Genomic DNA, 18,175 nt, shown 5'->3' with positions numbered 1-18,175 from the left:
AGAAAAATGAATAATCCCCTAACTCTAACAAAAGCCTATATAACCTCCAAACTTGCTTCCAGCTCAGCTAATTCAAAGAACTGGGCTCGTTTTATTAACTTACCACCTGGGGTCTGTAGCTTCAATGGGAAAACAGCTATGCAGCTAGGGCCCACAGGACAAACCTCTCTCGTCCACTTCTGGAGCTCACTGACCGGAAAGAGACTGAGCTTCCCTCAGTGAGCATTTACTCTCCCTCCCGTAAAAAGGGAGGTCCTTCAGAGTCGATCGGAGAGTGGTTTCTCCTGCTGACATCAGCAGCATACGTCACTCAGGACAGGCCAGGTGTGGCCCATCCCAATCAGTCTGCCAAATTCCATGATTGTACCACATAGTGCTGTGAGGAATAGATGTGCTACGCATACTCTTCTTCAGTCTACCAAGCCCACATCCATCATAGTCTTAGGAAACTGCTGTTTTGGGTAAGGCACACACTGTGCGGTGACTTGTCCAAAGTCACACAGAGGTAGAGGTGAAATTTGAACTCGGGTCCAAGAACCCGAGGTTCAGCGATCTTTCCATTGTTCCACATTGCATCCCCAAAGGTGAAAACTGAGAATTAGGAGGTATGTGTTTGGAATGCCATTTTCTGTATGTTGTTGCTCTGTCATGCTATGCTTAACTTCTGGGCTTTTTAAGAAGTGATGATGGGCTGGAAGTATAGCAGGAATCCAAAGCCCCGTGAATATCCGTTTATTTTTATATTTTTCCTAATTAATTTGGGAACTTTCTTGTCTTAAATGGCTTGTCAATAGAATTCTCTGAGTAGGTAGGCTATGTACTTAGAAGATCCTAGCACTTAAACTCATTGTTCAAACACGGCAGAGCATCACAAGAATCTTTTCTAAATTAGCATAGAGAAGCAACACTGAGAAATCTATTTTGAGCAGGTATGGTTGGGAGAAAAGCTCTACGGCCTTTTCCCTTAATCAGCAAAACTAAACTTGAATTAGAGTCCATTTGAATAGGACTTATACAGAAATGTCAAACTGGCAAGCATGCTATCTGGGGTTTACAATATTTACATTGTGGCGAGGAGGAAGAAAAAAAGAAATCTCCCATGAAAATTCCCTTTGAGTTATTAGGCTTAGATAATGAGGAAGGGCTAGGCTAGGGACTGTACCTTTCATTAGTTTGGGGAACTCCTAGATGAGGAAACTTTGGGTTTTCTTTGCAACTCAGTCTTTTTTTTTTTTTTTCTGGGGCAGTGGGGGTCAAGTGACTTGCCCAGGGTCACACAGCTAGTAAGTGTCAAGGGTCTGAGGCCGGATTTGAACCCAGGTACTCCTGACTCCAGGGCCGGTGCTCTATCCACTGTGCCACCCAGCTGCCCTGCAACTCAGTCTTAAGAGAGATGCCTGCAGCATTGAGGACTTAAGTGACTTGTCCAGTGTCATCAAGAGGCAGTACTTGAACCCAGGTCTTCCTGTCTCCAAGGGTGGCTCTCTATCCATTATACCAGTCAAACTTATGTTCAGCAGTATTATCAAAAGGTATTATTTTGGGGGCAGCTGGTGCAGTGGATAAAGCACCGGCCCTGGATTCAGGAGGACCTGAGTTCAAATCTGACCTCAGACACTTGACACTTCCTAGCTGTGTGACCCTGGGCAAGTCACTTAACCCTCATTGCCCCGCAAAAAAGGGCATTATTTCCTGCAATGAAATCTGTCCACGAACGGTCTATGTGGGTACACTGCCTTCATCTACTTGACAAAGGAAAGAAAAGAGAGATTTTTGCCCATTCTTCTAAACATATTATGGTACAGTGAATATCAGGGTCTACGAATGATCTACATAGTCTAAGAATTATTTTTTCTGGAATCCCTTGGAGTTCTTCAATCAAAAGCTGGATAACAGATCGGTTACAGTTCAGATTCCTTTTCTATGCAAATTGGATTACATGGTGACCACGATTCCTTCCAAACCTCCAATTTAGTGATTCTGCTCCTAGTCCTTCTTGCCCTATCCCTGAACTTCTATTCTTGCCCCAAAAGGTCTAGAACCATAGATTTAGAGCTAGAAGACCTCAAAGGCATTGCCTCCAACCTCCTCATTTTACAGATGAGAAAACTAAAAGATCTGGATAAGTAGATCTGGGTAAGGTCAGTTATACTGTAGGGCCAATGCACTTAGAATTTTACTTTTAAGAACTATTATACTTATTAAGGTGGCTTTTAAAAGTGTCAACAATTCTATTTAGTTTGCAATAGTCAGCTCTCAATTATTCAAGTAAATCGAAGAAAAAACCCTAGCATTTCTCTTCACTCAATTTCTCCTTTCTTCATATCTCAGAGCAGCATTTCTTTCTCCCATTTCATTTCTTTCCATGTCAATAATGTATCCCAAAAAATAAAAATAAAAAAAAGGATGTATCCCAGAAATATGCCCAAGAATCATAGTCTATCTCACAAAGTTTGCACCTTCTTTGAAAATTGGGACACTTGCCACACAGGGTGTCTCACCTGTATTTCAGGGAGAGTTCTTTAAGAGTCTTAAAATCTTCAAGACACAATGGAAATTAAGAAACTAACCTTTAACTGACACTTTTAAAAGATACATACAGGGGCAGCTAGGTGGCGCAGTGGATAGAGCACCAGCCCTGGAGTCAGGAGTACCTGGGTTCAAATCCGGCCTCAGACACTTAACACTTACTAGCTGTGTGACTCTGGGCAAGTCACTTAACCCCAATTGCCTCACTAAAAAAACAAACAAACAAACAAAAAAACATACAAAAGATGGAAGCAAGGGAAGGTAACACAGAATGAATGCAAAAGCTTGGTATGAAAGCACCGCCCCTGGAGTCAGGAGTACCTGAGTTCAAATCCGGCCTCAGACACTTAACACTTACTAGCTGTGTGAGTAGTCACTTAACCCCCAATTGCCTCACTTTAAAAAAAAGAAAAGTATGACCCTAAAGGAAGGACAGAAGTACTAAAACTCAATCACCTGAAGCTGACAAGGAACAGTAATTACAACAAAAGTTTTTTCCCACCTTGAAAAACTGTATTGGGAAAAAAGACCAAAGAAGTCCTGGACTGCTGTCAGAGGGATAGAACAATAACTGACAGGAAAATCCGTTTCGTTCTTACTTCGCTTCTTTTCTCTGTGGAGAAGAATGACCTCCGTATCAGAAAGAATATAACAAAATAGCTAATGGGGAGTTGGTCCTAATGAGAAAGCACTTAGCTGCTCTTGATAAATTCACGTCATCTTACTTAGTTGAACTACATTCTAAAGTACTGAAAGAATTGTGGATGTGATTGCTAAACCACAGCCAGGGAGTGATATTTGAAGGCAATCACTGAAATACAGGAGGAACTTTGAGATTTTCTCTACCTTTCTCATTCTTATGATAAAGAAACTGAGACCTAGAGACATTGTGTCACTTGTGGAAGTGAGACAAGTAGTTTGCTGCAGAACTAAGATTCGTATACCAGGCTTCCCCACATGCAGTATCAAGTCCCCTTTCCTTAGTACACCATTAGGCTCCCTCATCATGTCTCTTCTACCACTGAGGTTTTCTTATATCCATTCTCACTTGTCTTTCTTCATTTTTGCCACTCTCATTCCTGCTACCTCTTCTTAGAACTTGTTATCATTTTCTAGCCAGTTTCTGGTTATTTAATTGGTCCTGCTCCAGGCCATCTTCCATTGTACTGCCAAATTAGTTTTTGTCAAGGCTGCTTTTAGCAAGCACATCTCTGGCCATTTCTTCCTAAAGCCTTCATTTCAGGCTCTGCACAATTTGGCTGGGCTCTTATTTAGTGCATTATCTGGTTTGTGTGCCCTACTGTTATTTGAAAGCAGCTCCCTCTTTGCTTTTCAAACAAGATATGTCATCTTCATTTTTACCTTCTAACTAAAATACGCTTTAAGCTCATTTGGGCAGTGAATGTGCTCGTTAGTTTGTTACACTAGCACAGGAGTGGCTGGTAGTGAAATGCATGGGTTAGGTGCTCAATAAATTCATTGAATTTAGTTATATGGCTAACCTATGACTGGATGTGGTTGTTTTCCATTTTTTTTTCTTTTTCCCCTCCAAAAGTATTGATTGAACTATGCAGTCTCCAGCCTCACTCTCTCCTCCAGAGTCAGTGGAGTCCAGTGGCAAGATACAGATCAGGAGGACTGGAGATGGCCTGGAAGCCAACCCAAGCCACACATGGTCATTGTTTGGGCTCTGATGGCCCAGAGTGAGTGTAAATAGCAGTTGTTTCTGTTTTGGCCAGAAACCCTGATTGATTTTGCTTTTTGGGTTGTGTGTCTCCTCCCTCCCCTCCCCCCCTCATAAAAGAGGCCATTCTTTGCCTCATTTCTTACTTTAGCCGTAATCATTGAATGGGTGTTGCCTCAGACAAACTGAGACCTATAAAAGGCCTTAGCTTGAAGAGGCCAAGGGCTCCCACTGCATCTGGAGTCATCTCTAGTTGTCAGTATGTTGCCACCGGACTCTAGTGACTCTGGAGGAGAGAGTGAGGCTGGCAACTGTGCACAGCTCTTCCTCACTTAAATCCAATTCACTTTCAAGTCATGATATCACCTTCCTGATGTCATGGTCCTCTTCCAGAATGAAGGAGAAACAAGGATTGTTTGAACTATTGACATGAGCCTGCCAATTCTTTGGATGAGACAGCCCCCAGAACCAGCTCCTCTGTCACCATAACTGATGTTTTTACCTGACTTAAGTTTCTAGAAATAGCCTTTTTTGATATTAGCTTTTGAAAGCTTGTTTGCAACCTGCTGTCAGAAGTGCTCAAAATGTTTTAGGACAGAGAACAGAACTCTAAAACTGAAACAAAGTACAGAAGCTTGGTTCTTTGGAGTGTATTTACTTTGTTTCTCCTCTTTGTGCCAGGGAAATTTATGGGATTTTCCAAATCCATTAAGAGTAAGGGCCTAGGGGCAGCTAGGTGGCACAGTGGATAGAGCACCAGCCCTGGATTCAGGAGGACCCGAGTTCAAATTCGACCTCAGACACTTAACACTTACTAGTTGTGTGACCCTGGGCAAGTCATTTAACCCCAACTGCCTCACAAAAAAACAGAGTAAGGGCCTGCTGGGAGGAATTATTATGTCAATCATAAGCATTTTATTTAGCACCTACTATGTGTCAAGCACTTGCTTAAGCACAAAGAAAGCTAAAAAACATTACTCTCAAGGGACTCACAGTGTAAGGTCTTAACAAATGCAAACAACTATATACAAGCAAGACGTGTACAGAATAAACTGGAGATAATCAACAGAGCTTCGGAATTCTCCATTATCAAAGAGGATCAGGACAGGCTTCTTGTAGAAGGTGGGGTTTTATAGGGAGAGAATTGCAGGCCAGTAAAAATGGTTGGTCAGTAGATGGAATCTTGTGTGAGGAAAAGCAGGGCAGACAGTGTTACCAGATTTCAGAGTGTGTGGGGATGAGTTAAGGTATAAGAAGAGTGGAAAGGGAAGAGAATTATGATTAAAAAAAAAGAGGATTTAATATTTGATCCTGGAAGAAATATAGGAACCACTAGAGTTTACTGAATTGGGATGGGGCTTGGAGAAAGATGACATGGTCAGACCTGTTATGAATGAGGTGTGTGGCATTGAGCAAGGAATTTAACTGAACCATAAGTATCTTTTTGTTTTGTTTTTGCAGGTTAATGAAGGTTAAGTGACTTGCCCAGGGTCACACAGCTAGTAAGTGTCAAGTGTCTGAGGCCAGATTTGAACTCAGGTCCTCCTGAATCCAAGGCTGGTGCTTTATCCATTGCACCACCTAGCTGCCCTGAACCATAAGTATCTTAGGGAAAATTTTTTTTCCTATTATGAACAGTTTGTGGATTTACCTCCAGGAGTGGGTTTTCTGGCCAGCATAGTAACTCTTTTAGACTAAACCTGATTTGTTTCTGTTTTGGTTCAAAATTCAGGTCTGACTAAATTTAGTATTCTTTTTTTTTTTTTTTTTCTTGCCCAGGGTCACACAGCTAGTAAGTGTTAAGTGTCTGAGGCCGGATTTGAACTCAGGTACTCCTGACTCCAGGGCCAGTGCTCTATCCACTGCGCCACCTAGCTGCCCCAGTATTCTTTTTCTGATAACTCTTCAGTAACTCCTTTTTTCCTCCCATTTTTGTAACCCTATTGCTAGCTCCTCAAATTCACCCTCCCCACACACATACACTATCTCCCTTTCATAGAGTAAAACACTTGGTATAGCTGTTGATTGATTGCTTTTTAATTTTTAATAAATTTAGCACCAAATAAGTTGATCATTTCCATATATAAAATCTCTGTAACCAAACATATTTCTAATCCTTAGCCAATAGCCCATTTATTTCAAGTCATATTATAACAGCATAACCAAAGAATATGGATGTCCTTTTTTCCCTTTGATCTCTAGTCTTTAGGCTTAGTAGTTTTATTGCTAGATCGGAGTATGTCTAATTTAGTGCCTTTTTTGTAATACTTTCAGATTGCCTTCCAGAATGGCTGAATCACTTCACAACTTCTCCAACAGAATATTATCGGAACTGTTATCTTTAGGGGCCCCTTCAACAATTGACATTTTCCTTTCTTCTTGTCTTTGCCAATTTATTGGGAAAGAGAGAGGTAGAGGTTCAGAGGTGTTTTAATTTTCATTTCTTTGGTAATTTGGAGAATTTTTTCATGTTAATTGTTCACTTGCCTTTTTTGTGTGAACTAATAGTTCATATCTTTTGACTATCTGTGAATGGCTTTTACTGGTATATTTAAATCAATTCCTTAGATATCACATATTTATTAGAAGAACTTTCTGCAAACATTTTTCCCTGCATTTTTCACTGCATTAATTTTGTTTGTGAACAGACTTTGCAATTTTAGATATGTTGAGCCGGCTTTTAAAGATAGACAATGCAGTGGGAAATTTTAACTGTGGGGAAATGATTTTCCCTTCTTGATTGATGCTGGGTACTTTGATTTCAGTGTAAAGGGAAAGGAAATTTGCCTCTTAGGAACCCAAGACTAAGGGCAGATAATTTTGCAGGGGGGAAGGAAGGAGTTTTGAAACTTGTGTTAGAAATATATGTAGAGTCCTGCTTTCAAACTCAAGTAGAAATGGAACACTAATGTATACAAGAGGATAATGTGGGATACATATTGATGTACTATTAAAGTGTAATGTTATCAATTATTTAAAAAAAAATTTTATTAAAAAAAATGGTTCCCAATTACGGTTTTTGTTTTCTTTTTAGTGAGGCAATTGGGGTTAAGGGTTAAGACTTGCCCAGGGTCACACAGCTAGTAAGTGTTAAGTGTCTGAGGCCGGATTTGAACTCAGGTACTCCTGACTCCAGGGCCGGTGCTCTATCTACTTCGACACCTAGCTGCCCCCCAATTACGTTTTAATCTGGTTTAGTCTGCACTTGGGATTGTGTGGATTATATTTTATACTTCTGATTCAGAGAACCACTTCAGAAGATGGTTATTGTTACCAAAATTTAAATTTTGTTTTATTTCTGATGTGCTTTGTGGGACCAGCAGTTATGTTTTTTTTCAACATAATTAAGTGTATAACTTGATTTCCCTATAGTATTTACTAAATACTTTTTTTCTATGTTTGTTAATGTTTCAGGCTCCAGACAAAAGGAAAGCGCTAGAAGAGACCAAAGCCTACACCACCCAGTCCTTAGCTAGTGTTGCTTATCAGATAAATGCATTGGCCAACAATGTGCTCCAGCTACTGGACATCCAAGCTTCTCAGCTTAGGAGAATGGAGTCTTCCATCAACCATATTTCCCAGGTAACAACGTACAGAAGACTTAGCTTTATATATAATCAATCAGTTACAAAGCTCAAAGGGTGAAGAACTTGGAAAATGAATTCTGCTACTAACTGTATGCTGTGAAAAATCATTTGGAGCTTTAGTTTTATGTTCTATAAACCTTTCTTGAAATATTACTGTGAATAGGCAATAATGCAATCTTAGAGTGCATTAATTGAAGGATGATGTCTGGAGTAAGAAAGGTAGTAATTTCATACCTTATGCTGGTTAAAACATCTGGAATATCGTATCACTTTTATCATTTTATGTTAATATTTATAAAATTTCATCTTAGAACCAACAGTATCCATAGTATTTATATTTCATGCCTTTGGTATTTCTGGACTTTTAAAAATATCGATAGAAATATATTGGAACCTTCTTATAGTATAATTGATTAAATAGTAGATACAGCTCAACAGACCCTGGCTACCAGCTCACCATGGTGCCTAACAATCACCATATATAATTTTTTTTTTGGATGAATGCTTAGTATCTCTTTTTAAATGATATTTTTCTTTTTGGAAATCAGTTTAATCAATGTTTTTGCACCATTGTGGAAGTATACCCTCTCTCCATCTCTGGAATTCAACCTTCTCTTGTAACAAAACCAAAAAATGTCCAGTTAAGGAAAAATACTTGTGTGTATGTGTGTGTGTATGTACACACACTATTCTGCTAAGACATGAAAGGTATGTATTATGAGAATATAGTTTGGGAGGGAGACCATTGACTGTAGGGAGTATTAGGAAAGGCTTCATGCAGAAGATGGTGGTTGAGTTGTATCTTATAGGAAGAAAGGGACTTGGCAGAGGGAGAGAGAGAGAGAGAGAGAGAGAGAGAGAGAGAGAGAGAGAGAGAGAGAGAGAGAGAGAGAGAGAGAGAGAGAGAGTATTCCAGGCATGTCAGACAGTGTAAAGGCATGAGAGATGAATGGATGAATCATTTTTAAAGTGCTCCCTATGTACAAAGCACTTTGCCAAGTACTGGGGATACTAGTAGGGCAGTCAGTCCTTGCTCTGAGAGAGCTTAAATTCTAATGTGATCAGATAACATGTGGACGGTTTTAGCTGCAAGTCAGATGGAAGGTCCCATGGTTCTTAGGGTGCAGTGGAAAGCAGATGGTAACACCTCTTCTTTAGGGTTCACCGCTGTTCCACTGTGTCATATCAGTTTTTGATTTTGAACTGTTGAACATCGCTAAGGACTTTGGGGGCAAGAACGTTCTTTTCTGGGTCTTCAGTAGCTATGGCTGGAGCACCTGCAGGAACAGTTGCCAGGCTGCATCTTCATAGAGGTTGCTTCCCAGATTGATAGGGAGGGCGTTGGGTTGGAAGCACTGCTATTCTCAAGGCTCTGAGGCTTTTGGTTTCAGGGTCCTGGGCTGTCTGAGAGGGTGGTGTTGATTAAGCTGGTACTGGTGGTGGTTTGACTTCCCTAGCCCATCCTGTCTCCTTTCTGAGTTCAGTTAGACTTGTTTGTTTGCCCTGTGTGTGGGGGAGAGAGAGAAGAGCCAATTTGGCTAGATCACATGTCTAGTGAGGGTGGAAAGATAGGTTGGGTCCAGGTTAGGAAGCGATTTAAAAGCTATAAACAGAAGAGCTGGTATTTTATCCTAGAGACAATATGAAACTTCTGGAGTTAATCTGTGATCAGATCTGCACTTAAGGGAAAGTAGTTTGCCAGCAGTGTGTAAGATGAGCTGTTGTTTTTTTGTTATGACTTGGAGTGAATTGGATTTAAGTGAGGGAGAGCTGTGCAAGGTCACCAACCTCACTCTCCCCTCCAGAGCCATCTGGGTTCAGTGGCAAGATATACATCAGGACGACTGGAGTTGGCCCCGGATGTTTTAAGGCATTTGGGGTTAAATGACTTGCCTAGGGTCACACAGCTAGTAAATAAATGTCTGAGGTAAAACTTGAACTCAGGTCCTCCTGACTTCAGGGCCAGTGCGTTATCCACTGTGCCACCTGGCTGCCCCATAAAGTGAATTATGCCAGTGAGAGAAGAGGCAGGAATGCTAATTAATTAGCTTGCTATGAAAACAGTTTAGGTGTGTGAGGTTTAAAAGGTTCGAGACACCTAATTTCTAGGTAACTAGTCCTTTTATTAATAATGCTAGCATTTTAATAAAAGAGGTCAGTGGCACTCTAGAACACCAAAGACCCTCATGCGGCTGACTCAAGACTGCTCAGTGGCCTCAGAGAAGTGGGTGTTCCAGAGGGTGGCAGTCAGCCCTGGTTAAAAAGTAATGAGAGAGAACGAATTCTACTACGAGGGGCAGGACCTCTTCTAATGAACTTTGATCATGTAATCGACTTCTCACTTTCCCCCAGCCTTGGGCAATCTAATCAAAGAATTTATCCCCATTCAAACCTGAGTAGATCACACTAGGCTTCTCCAGCTTAGATTAACTTCCTTGTAAATTTGGCTGGGGTCTCACCACAATTGAGGAGAGTTAACTCGGTCTCATTTATGTCCTTTAAGAGTCTGAGCTTTGAAATGAGGGCTGTCAAAAAAGGGGTAACTTGGGGCAGCTAGGTGGCGCAGTGAATAGAGCACCGGCCCTGAAGTCAGGAGGACCTGAGTTCAAATCCGGCCTCGGACACTTAACACTTCCTAGCTGTGTGGCCCTAGGCAAGTTACTTAACCCCAATTGCCTCACCAAAAACAAAACAAAAAAAAAAAAAAGAAAAGAAAAAGGGGGAACTCTGGATCTCCCCAAATCATTGGTTATTAATAATCATTTCTCTCAGGTGTGAGGTGAATAAAGGACTAATGCATAGGGGTCAAACTCACAGCTTGCAAAACTCCTGAATGTCTCTTGAAGTAGATTAAAATATAATTTGGAATATTTAACAAAATTAATAAAAATATAATGGAGCATAAAGAATGTTAACAATTTGGTTTTCTAAGTGAAATTGCAGCCTGCAGAGACCCTTAACACCACTGACTAAAATAAGGGAGCAGTTATGTGAGTAGAGAGGAGTTGGATGCCAGAGGAGATGTAGAAGTGGAAATGGCAAGATGTGGTAGCTGTCTGGATGTGTGTGAGGTGGGAACTGAAGCTCAGAGAGACAGGGCCTGAATATACAGAGACAGTTAAACCTGTGGAAGCTGATGTGATCAACAAGTGAAGTGGAAGGAAATGAGCCTCCGATGGAAGCCTGGGAGAGACCCACAGTTACAGGCTGTGTTATGAGCGATGAGGAACAGTCAGATGGGAAAAAGGACTAGGCCTAAGGGAAAATTTCTGTTGTGTGGGTGTCTGCTAAGCTTTAGAGGAGGTGTAGCAGCCTGAAAGCAGTGGAGCTGGCAATGATCTACTATTGATGAAGCTCCTCAAGAAATGACAATCTTAGCCAGAGACTTAGCAATGGGGATGGACAAATCAAGACAAATGCTTCTTGACTGGCTGTCCTGGTTGTGAGAACTGAATTCAGCAGTTTGTGTGGAGGAGTGGATGAGGCAGATGGAGAAAATAAACTGGATTCGGCATCCAGGAGAGAGGAGAGCGGAAATGGCTGACTGTGGCGTAGGATGAGGGAGGGAACAAAGTGAAGTCAGAGGTCAGTTTTTCTAAGTTTTGTTGTGTTGTGTTGTGTTTTTTTGTTTTGTTTTGTTTTTGGTGAGGCGATTGGGGTTAAGTGACTTGCCCAGGGTTACACAGCTAGTGTCAAGTGTCTGAGGCCCTATTTGAATTCAGGTCCTCCTGAATCCGGGGCTGGTGCTCTATCCACTGCGCCACCTAGCTGCCCCCAAAGTATTTTTTAATGATATGGCTTTATTCTGTTATTTTTTTAAAATTATATTTTTTTCACAATCATTTTATGATATATTCTCCCATCACTGAACTCCCTCTTTTAAAAAAGAAAAATCAACCTACATAGCCACGTAGTACAATCAAAGGACCACTCCAGTTTTCTCATTTTAAAATGAAGGGATTGGCCTGAATGGTCTCTGCCATCCCCTCTAACTCTTGATCTGTGATCCTGAACCAGCCAGGTTGAACCAGTGTTCACCCATTCCAAACCTGGGTCCCCTGCCTCCCTTCTGAGAGAATGATACAGCCTGTTCTGTGGGACTGTAGTTTATTTTACATGATGTTATTGTGAAAAAAGTCACTTATTAGTTACTAAACTACATTTTGCTTTTACTAAAACAGGATAATTTTTTGGTTTCTGTTTTTTTCCAAAATGGAAGATGGAGGAATTTGGCACCATTTGAAAGAGATAAATGGCCTAGCTGAATTTTTATGTATCTTGAGTCCTCATTCACAAATAGTTCCTACATATTTTCTTGACATTGTTAGACTTACAAAGGAATTATATTAAGAACAATTAAAACATTTTTAGGTTGCTAATGTTGTTTAAATAAATCATGCTTAAAACTCTTATTTGGGCTGGAGGTGAATTTTTTGATATATCAGAAAAAGATTAATACAGATTACCTGGGCAGCTTTTTGTTTGTTTTGTTTTTTATTTTTAGTGTGGCAATTGGGGTTAAGTGACTTGCCCAGGGTCACACAGCTAGTAAGTGTTAAGTGTCTGAGGCTGGATTTGAACTCAGGTACTCCTGACTCCAGGGCTGGTGCTCTATCCACTGCGCCACCTAACTGCCCCATGGGCAGCTTTTTCATATTCATATAGTCTAAATTAACTCATTTGAAAAAAATGCAGTTTCCCATAGTAACCACATAAAATCTTGAAATTCCATTGGAAATTTATCTTCAAAGATCTATATTAACTCTTAGAAAATTCTTTGTTACATTTGATTTCCTATTTATTAATTGATGATTCCCTAATAATTTTTGTCACAGAGGCTTCAGGTTTATTTTCCTGTAGATTTCTGATCTTTTGTGGGTAATTTGTTCAGAATGGTTTCTTTTGCACTCACAAATCTATCATTTTAGTCCTAAAATTTCAGTAGACAGGTTTTGTTAGTCTACAGAAACTTTTTTTTTTTGGCTGGGGCAATGAGGGTTAAGCAACTTGCCCAAGGTCACACAGCTAGTAAGTGTCAAGTGGCTGAGACCAGATTTGAACTCAAGTCCTTCTGAATCCAGGTGCCTTATCCACTGCATCACCTAGCTGCCCCCCAGAAACTAGTTGAAAAAAAGTTTTCTACACCACTTAAAATTTTTTTTTGGCAGTATTATTAAAGTATATTAAATATTAGAAGAGTATTGACTGTGTGGCAGTTACTACAAGCCAAAAAAAAGCCCCAGTGCCGTATTTCTAAGAGAGAGAGCACATGTTCTAACAGTCTACCCTGTCCTAAGAGGGGAGCATTCACCAACCCACAGCAGGTCCAGACCGAGAGTCGTGTTCCAAAGTGGCCCTGGCCCGAGGACTCATGTGTTCTTGGCTTCTATCGTCTTTTGATAGAGGCATGTCTCTACACACTGATCAAAGCTAATGGGCTAGTATCCTTCAATTTCATTGGTTGTTGTGACTTGAGAGTGATCCATATTAAAATGAGCTTTACTGTGATGACTTCAGGGCCTAATGAGGGAGACCCCCTGAGGGACAAAGGCACATTTCTAAGCATAAGTAGAACAGGAAAGAATTTTATGTGAAACTCTGAATCTGTTATTTTACAGCTGCTTTTAAAAAAGTATGTAATAAATTAAACATATTACTTTTTTTAAATCATAAAATTATTTAATTATTTTCCAGTTACATGTAAAGATCTTTTTCAACATTTGTTTTCATAAGATTTTGAGTTCCAAATTGTCTCCCTCCCTCCCTTGCCTCTCCCCTCCCCCAAACAGAAAAAAAAGCTGATATAATAAACATATTACTTTCAAAGCTGTCTTGCTTTTCTGTTTTCAGAATTTTTTTCTGTGCATTTAAAAATGTTTTAATAAGCCTCTGGGGGGCGGGGCTGGATAAACATTAGCTTTCAAAAATAGCTCTCTTTCACCTCCTCAAATACTACACTCCCCATGGAAAAAGAACAACATAATCCTTTTAGCAAGTAAACATTGTCAAGCAAAATTTTATATATATATATATATATGCCAGTATCATTCACTTACTATAGCCCATTTAGGGGCTGGGCAGGGGAGGGCACCTGTCATTTGTCCGAAAAGACTTCCTACTGCTGCCTTTCCCCATTTAAAACCCTCACAACAGAATCATTCTATCCCAGGACCTTTGCCTTTATTATTTAACTCCCTCAATATCCTTTGTAGACATTAATGTTTGAAGACTCATTTGTTAGCCCTCCTTGATCATCTAGCTCTTTCCAATTGCTTAAGTAAATTTACCTTTATAGTCTTCTGGAAGAGCATTGTAGTGGTCTGTGCAGTGCCTTCTGCAAATGTACCAGAGTAGTCTTCAGCATCCCCACGCAGTTCCTCTCTGATCCCAAGTCTGCCCCATATCCCCTCCCCAGCAGTTCCAACATTTGTCAAGCAGGTGCCTCCCTGCTGTGTACCTCACGTGATGCCACAATTTCTGTTGAATGGGTACAGCTGTGAATGGTTTTACGGTAATGATTTAGAGGCTCTTATTGTGTCTTGGAGACACTGTTTTGTCCTACTGGATTGAGTGCTTTTTTGCAATTAGCAAACAGTAAGCAAATGGGGTTCTTAATGTCTCCGTCTTTTAAGCTAATTGTGAAAAGCTAAAGATATATTTTCATTATTGAATATTGCTTGTGAAATCCTCTTTGTACCTTGCTAATACCCTTATCAAGAATGCTCTTGATGACCAAAGGATGTTCTCACTTCATTTTGTATCAATTCATACTGGTCTTTTAGTATTTGACTATCTCATTTAACATTTATTTAAACATTATACTATTCCATTATATACACGTACCATATATTCTGGGACAGACTTGACCCAATCTTATGATTTGGGTTCCAGTTTAGAATGAAATGAGACATGGAAGTTTAATTGAAAATAATGTGGAAAGGATATTCAGCAAGGATACAGTATTGATTCATTTGGGCACAGTTCCCATTTTTTGACTTTATTAGTTCTTGTCAGAAGCCTTAGTCGAGCCAGAGGATTCCCTGACTGCTCCTGTACTGAACTTTTGTATGTGGCTGAGGAGTAAATTAAGTCACTGGTTTTAATATTAGTCACCTGGAACAATTGTCTCCAGATGGGTTTCATTGCCTTTAAGGAGGGGTGGTGGTGTGTGGAGGAAGGGGAGGGTGATTCTTCCAGCTTGTGTGTCAGGGACTGTTGCAGATATTTCTCTTATCCCACCAAATTATTGGCAATTCCCCAATTAATTGATAATTCACTTTTTTCTAGATTTTTGCAAAAACAAAAAATACATGCTTTAAAATATTTTTGTACACATGGTTCTTCTCCCTCTGTTGTTGATCTCCCTGAGGTGTATGCCTACTTGTCTATCATTGTACAGTTTAGTGATAGGGGATGTAGTTCCAAATTGATTTCCCCAAGGGTTGGGACAATTCAAAGTTCTACCAGGAATTATTTTCCTTAACTCTTTTTTTTTGGGGGGGAGGGTCATATTTGTCAGTATTCTATGTTAATTTGTAATTTCCTATGGTGAAAGGCTTATGTCATGGATAGAAAACCTGACTCGGAATAGGAGACCTAGAGTTCAGCTGCTCTCTGACTACGTTGTATGGTTCAGCACCACAAGTTGATAGGATTCTATCAGTGGAAATGACACTTGAGAAAAGGCATTTTTGTCTACTTTCACCTTAAGGACTCTGGGACTTTTCCATGACTTGCAGTTGAAACCTTCCTTAAGTGTTGTCTCCCCCATCACAATATAAATTACTTGAGAGCAGGGACTAGCTTAATTTTCTATTTGTATCCTCAGAGCACAAGCATTTTGCACAAAGTAGATGCTTAATAAGTGCTCATTCATTCGTTTATTCATTCATTCAAGCTATGTGATCCTGAGTCATTTAACTTCTCCATAGTCTAGGCTATTTTTAAGTTACAGAAAAACTGTTGATCTGTATTGTTATAAAGGGAGTTTACTCATATAGGAGTTAGCTATACCATTCAAATGACAGGTCTTATCCCTTTCATATGATTATTAATGGCATTTATTTCTTCTTTTGAGTATTGCCTTTCCATACCCTTTAATTGTTTATCTATTAGGAGATGACTTATTCTTAAATATTTGTATAAGCTACCTATATCTCTTGGAAATTAAATCTTTATAAGAGACATTTGCTACTCAATTTTGTGAAAATAATTTCCTTGCCCTTTATAATTTGTTTATTATAGGACCCTTAATATGTAGATAATGTAGCCATTTGAAACTTATTGTGGGGGGCAGCTAGGTGGTACAGTGGATAAAGCACTGGCCTTGGATTCAGGAGTACCCGAGTTCAAATCCAGTCTCAGACACTTGACACTTAACTAGCTGTGTGACCCTGGGCAAGTCACTTAACCCTCATTGCCCTGCAAAAATTAAAAAAAACAAAAAACAAAACAACAAAAAAAAGAAACTTATTGTCATATATGGGGTGACATCTGGTCTAAACTTGACTTCTGTCAGATCACTTTCTTTTTAATTTTTTTATCTTTTAAAAAAAATGTCATATTTTTTGGGGGAGAGGGGAGGGCAATGGGGGTTAAGTGACTTGTCCAAGGTCACACTGTTAGTACATGTCAAGTGTCTGAGGCCGGATTTGAATTCAGGTCCTCCTGAATCCAGGGTGGGTGCTCTATCCACTGCGCCACCCTAGCTGCCCGGATCACTTTCTAATTCTCCCATGAGTTTTTGTCAGATAATGAGCACTTAGTGCTAGCATTTGGCATCCTTGAGTTTAAAGAATGTCTTGCTAAGATGTTTGCTTCTGGGTCTTACTTATCTAATCTGTACCATCCATCAACATTTTTACTTTTGAACAAGTACCAGATAGCTTTGATGGTTACTATTTTGTAGAGTAGTTTGAGATCTGATATTGCTAGATTTCCCTTTCCTTCTGTCTTTTTTCTATCATTTTTTTTTTTCTGTGAGATGATAGACCTTTTGTTGCTTTAGAATTTTTATTGTAATTTTCTATTAGTTCTGTAAAATAACCCTATCATAATTTGGTTGGTATGGAACTGAATCTGTACATTGAGGTAGGTAGTATAAATTTCATTAAAAAATATTAGCATAGCCTAACCATAAAGTAATCTCTCTCCATTTACTTGGTTCTATATTTTTGAAAGAGTATTTTAGGGCAGCTAGGTGGCATGGTGGATAAAGCACTGGCCCTGGATTCAGGAGTACCTGAGTTCAAGTCCAGCCTCAGACACTTGACACTTACTAGCTGTGTGACCCTGGGCAAGTCATTTAACCCCCATTGTCCTGCAAAAAAAATTATTAAATTAAACAATAAAATTAAAAAAGAGTATTTTAATGTGTATTCATATAATTGCTGTATGTATCTTGGGACAATGGTAGTCTTCTAGGTATTTTATACATTATATAGTAATTTTCAGTGGAATTTCTTTTTCTGTATTTTTCTACTGGGTTTTATTGGCAATATGTAGGGATGCCGATGATTTTTTGTGGGTTTATTTTATATCTTACTACTTTGCTGAAGTTATTGTTTCATTTAATCTTTATTTGTATCTCAATTCTCTAAGTAAATTCAAGGTTCTTTTTCAAGTTTAACTGAGGTACCTGTTGAGAATATATTTTAATTTCTTTATATATTCTGGTTGATTTTTAAGCACTGAATCTACCTAGTAATATACTTGTTATTCTAATAATGAGAACCAAAACAGCACTCAAAGCATGGTACTATAGTTTCTCAGAACATGAAACATTTTGTCACTTTATGGTTGTTTTGACCAATAATGGAAAATGATATCTAGTACAGGATTGAAATGAAAGTGAATCTCATGTGTGTTTATGTATAGTTAGTACTCTTTAAAATGGTTGTTTTTAATTTTCAGAAAAATTAATTTTTACTGTGGATTTTGGTTTATCCAGGTTTTAATGTATTGTATCCAGTGCCTCATGTTCTTGTCAAATCAGGACAATTTTATTGTGTTATGGACTGTACAGCTTCTTCAAAATCTCTGTGAGCCATTGTAGATTAAATGACAAATTTGGAGTCAAGAAGACCTAAATTCATTTCCAGCCTTCTAGCTTTGTGACTGTTAGCAAGTCACTTAATTTATTCTTAGCCCCATCTACTCATCTGAAAAATGACAATAATCTATGAACCATTACAGGGTTGTGAGGATCAAATTAGAGGGCAGTTATTTTTATTTGCAAGAATAGTAGTCCCTTACTTGTGTTAATGATGTATAAACATATAAACAAATGAATGAATGAAAAAGAATTGATTAAGCACTTACTATATGCAAAGCACTCAGCATGCAAATAGAAAATAAAATGTTCTTGAAAGGTGGG

General features: G+C 39.2%; 1 protein-coding gene across 9 annotated transcripts in view; it reads left to right on the top strand.

Moving 5' to 3' along the window:
- The window catches only part of ABI1 (abl interactor 1), a 111,343-nt gene that overhangs the window by 45,537 nt on the left and 47,631 nt on the right, over positions 1–18,175 (top strand). For all 9 annotated transcript variants that reach the window (XM_043965701.1, XM_043965700.1, XM_043965707.1 and 6 more), the window contains exon 2: positions 7,628–7,795. In XM_043965701.1, coding sequence (XP_043821636.1) covers positions 7,628–7,795 — 168 coding nt within the window. The remainder of the gene's footprint in view (positions 1–7,627; positions 7,796–18,175) is intronic.

This window comes from Dromiciops gliroides, chromosome 5 (assembly GCF_019393635.1).
Source record: "Dromiciops gliroides isolate mDroGli1 chromosome 5, mDroGli1.pri, whole genome shotgun sequence".
Lineage (NCBI taxonomy): Eukaryota > Metazoa > Chordata > Mammalia > Microbiotheria > Microbiotheriidae > Dromiciops > Dromiciops gliroides.
The sequence above is the reverse complement of the archived record's forward strand: the minus strand, read 5'-3'. Positions and strand labels throughout refer to the sequence as shown.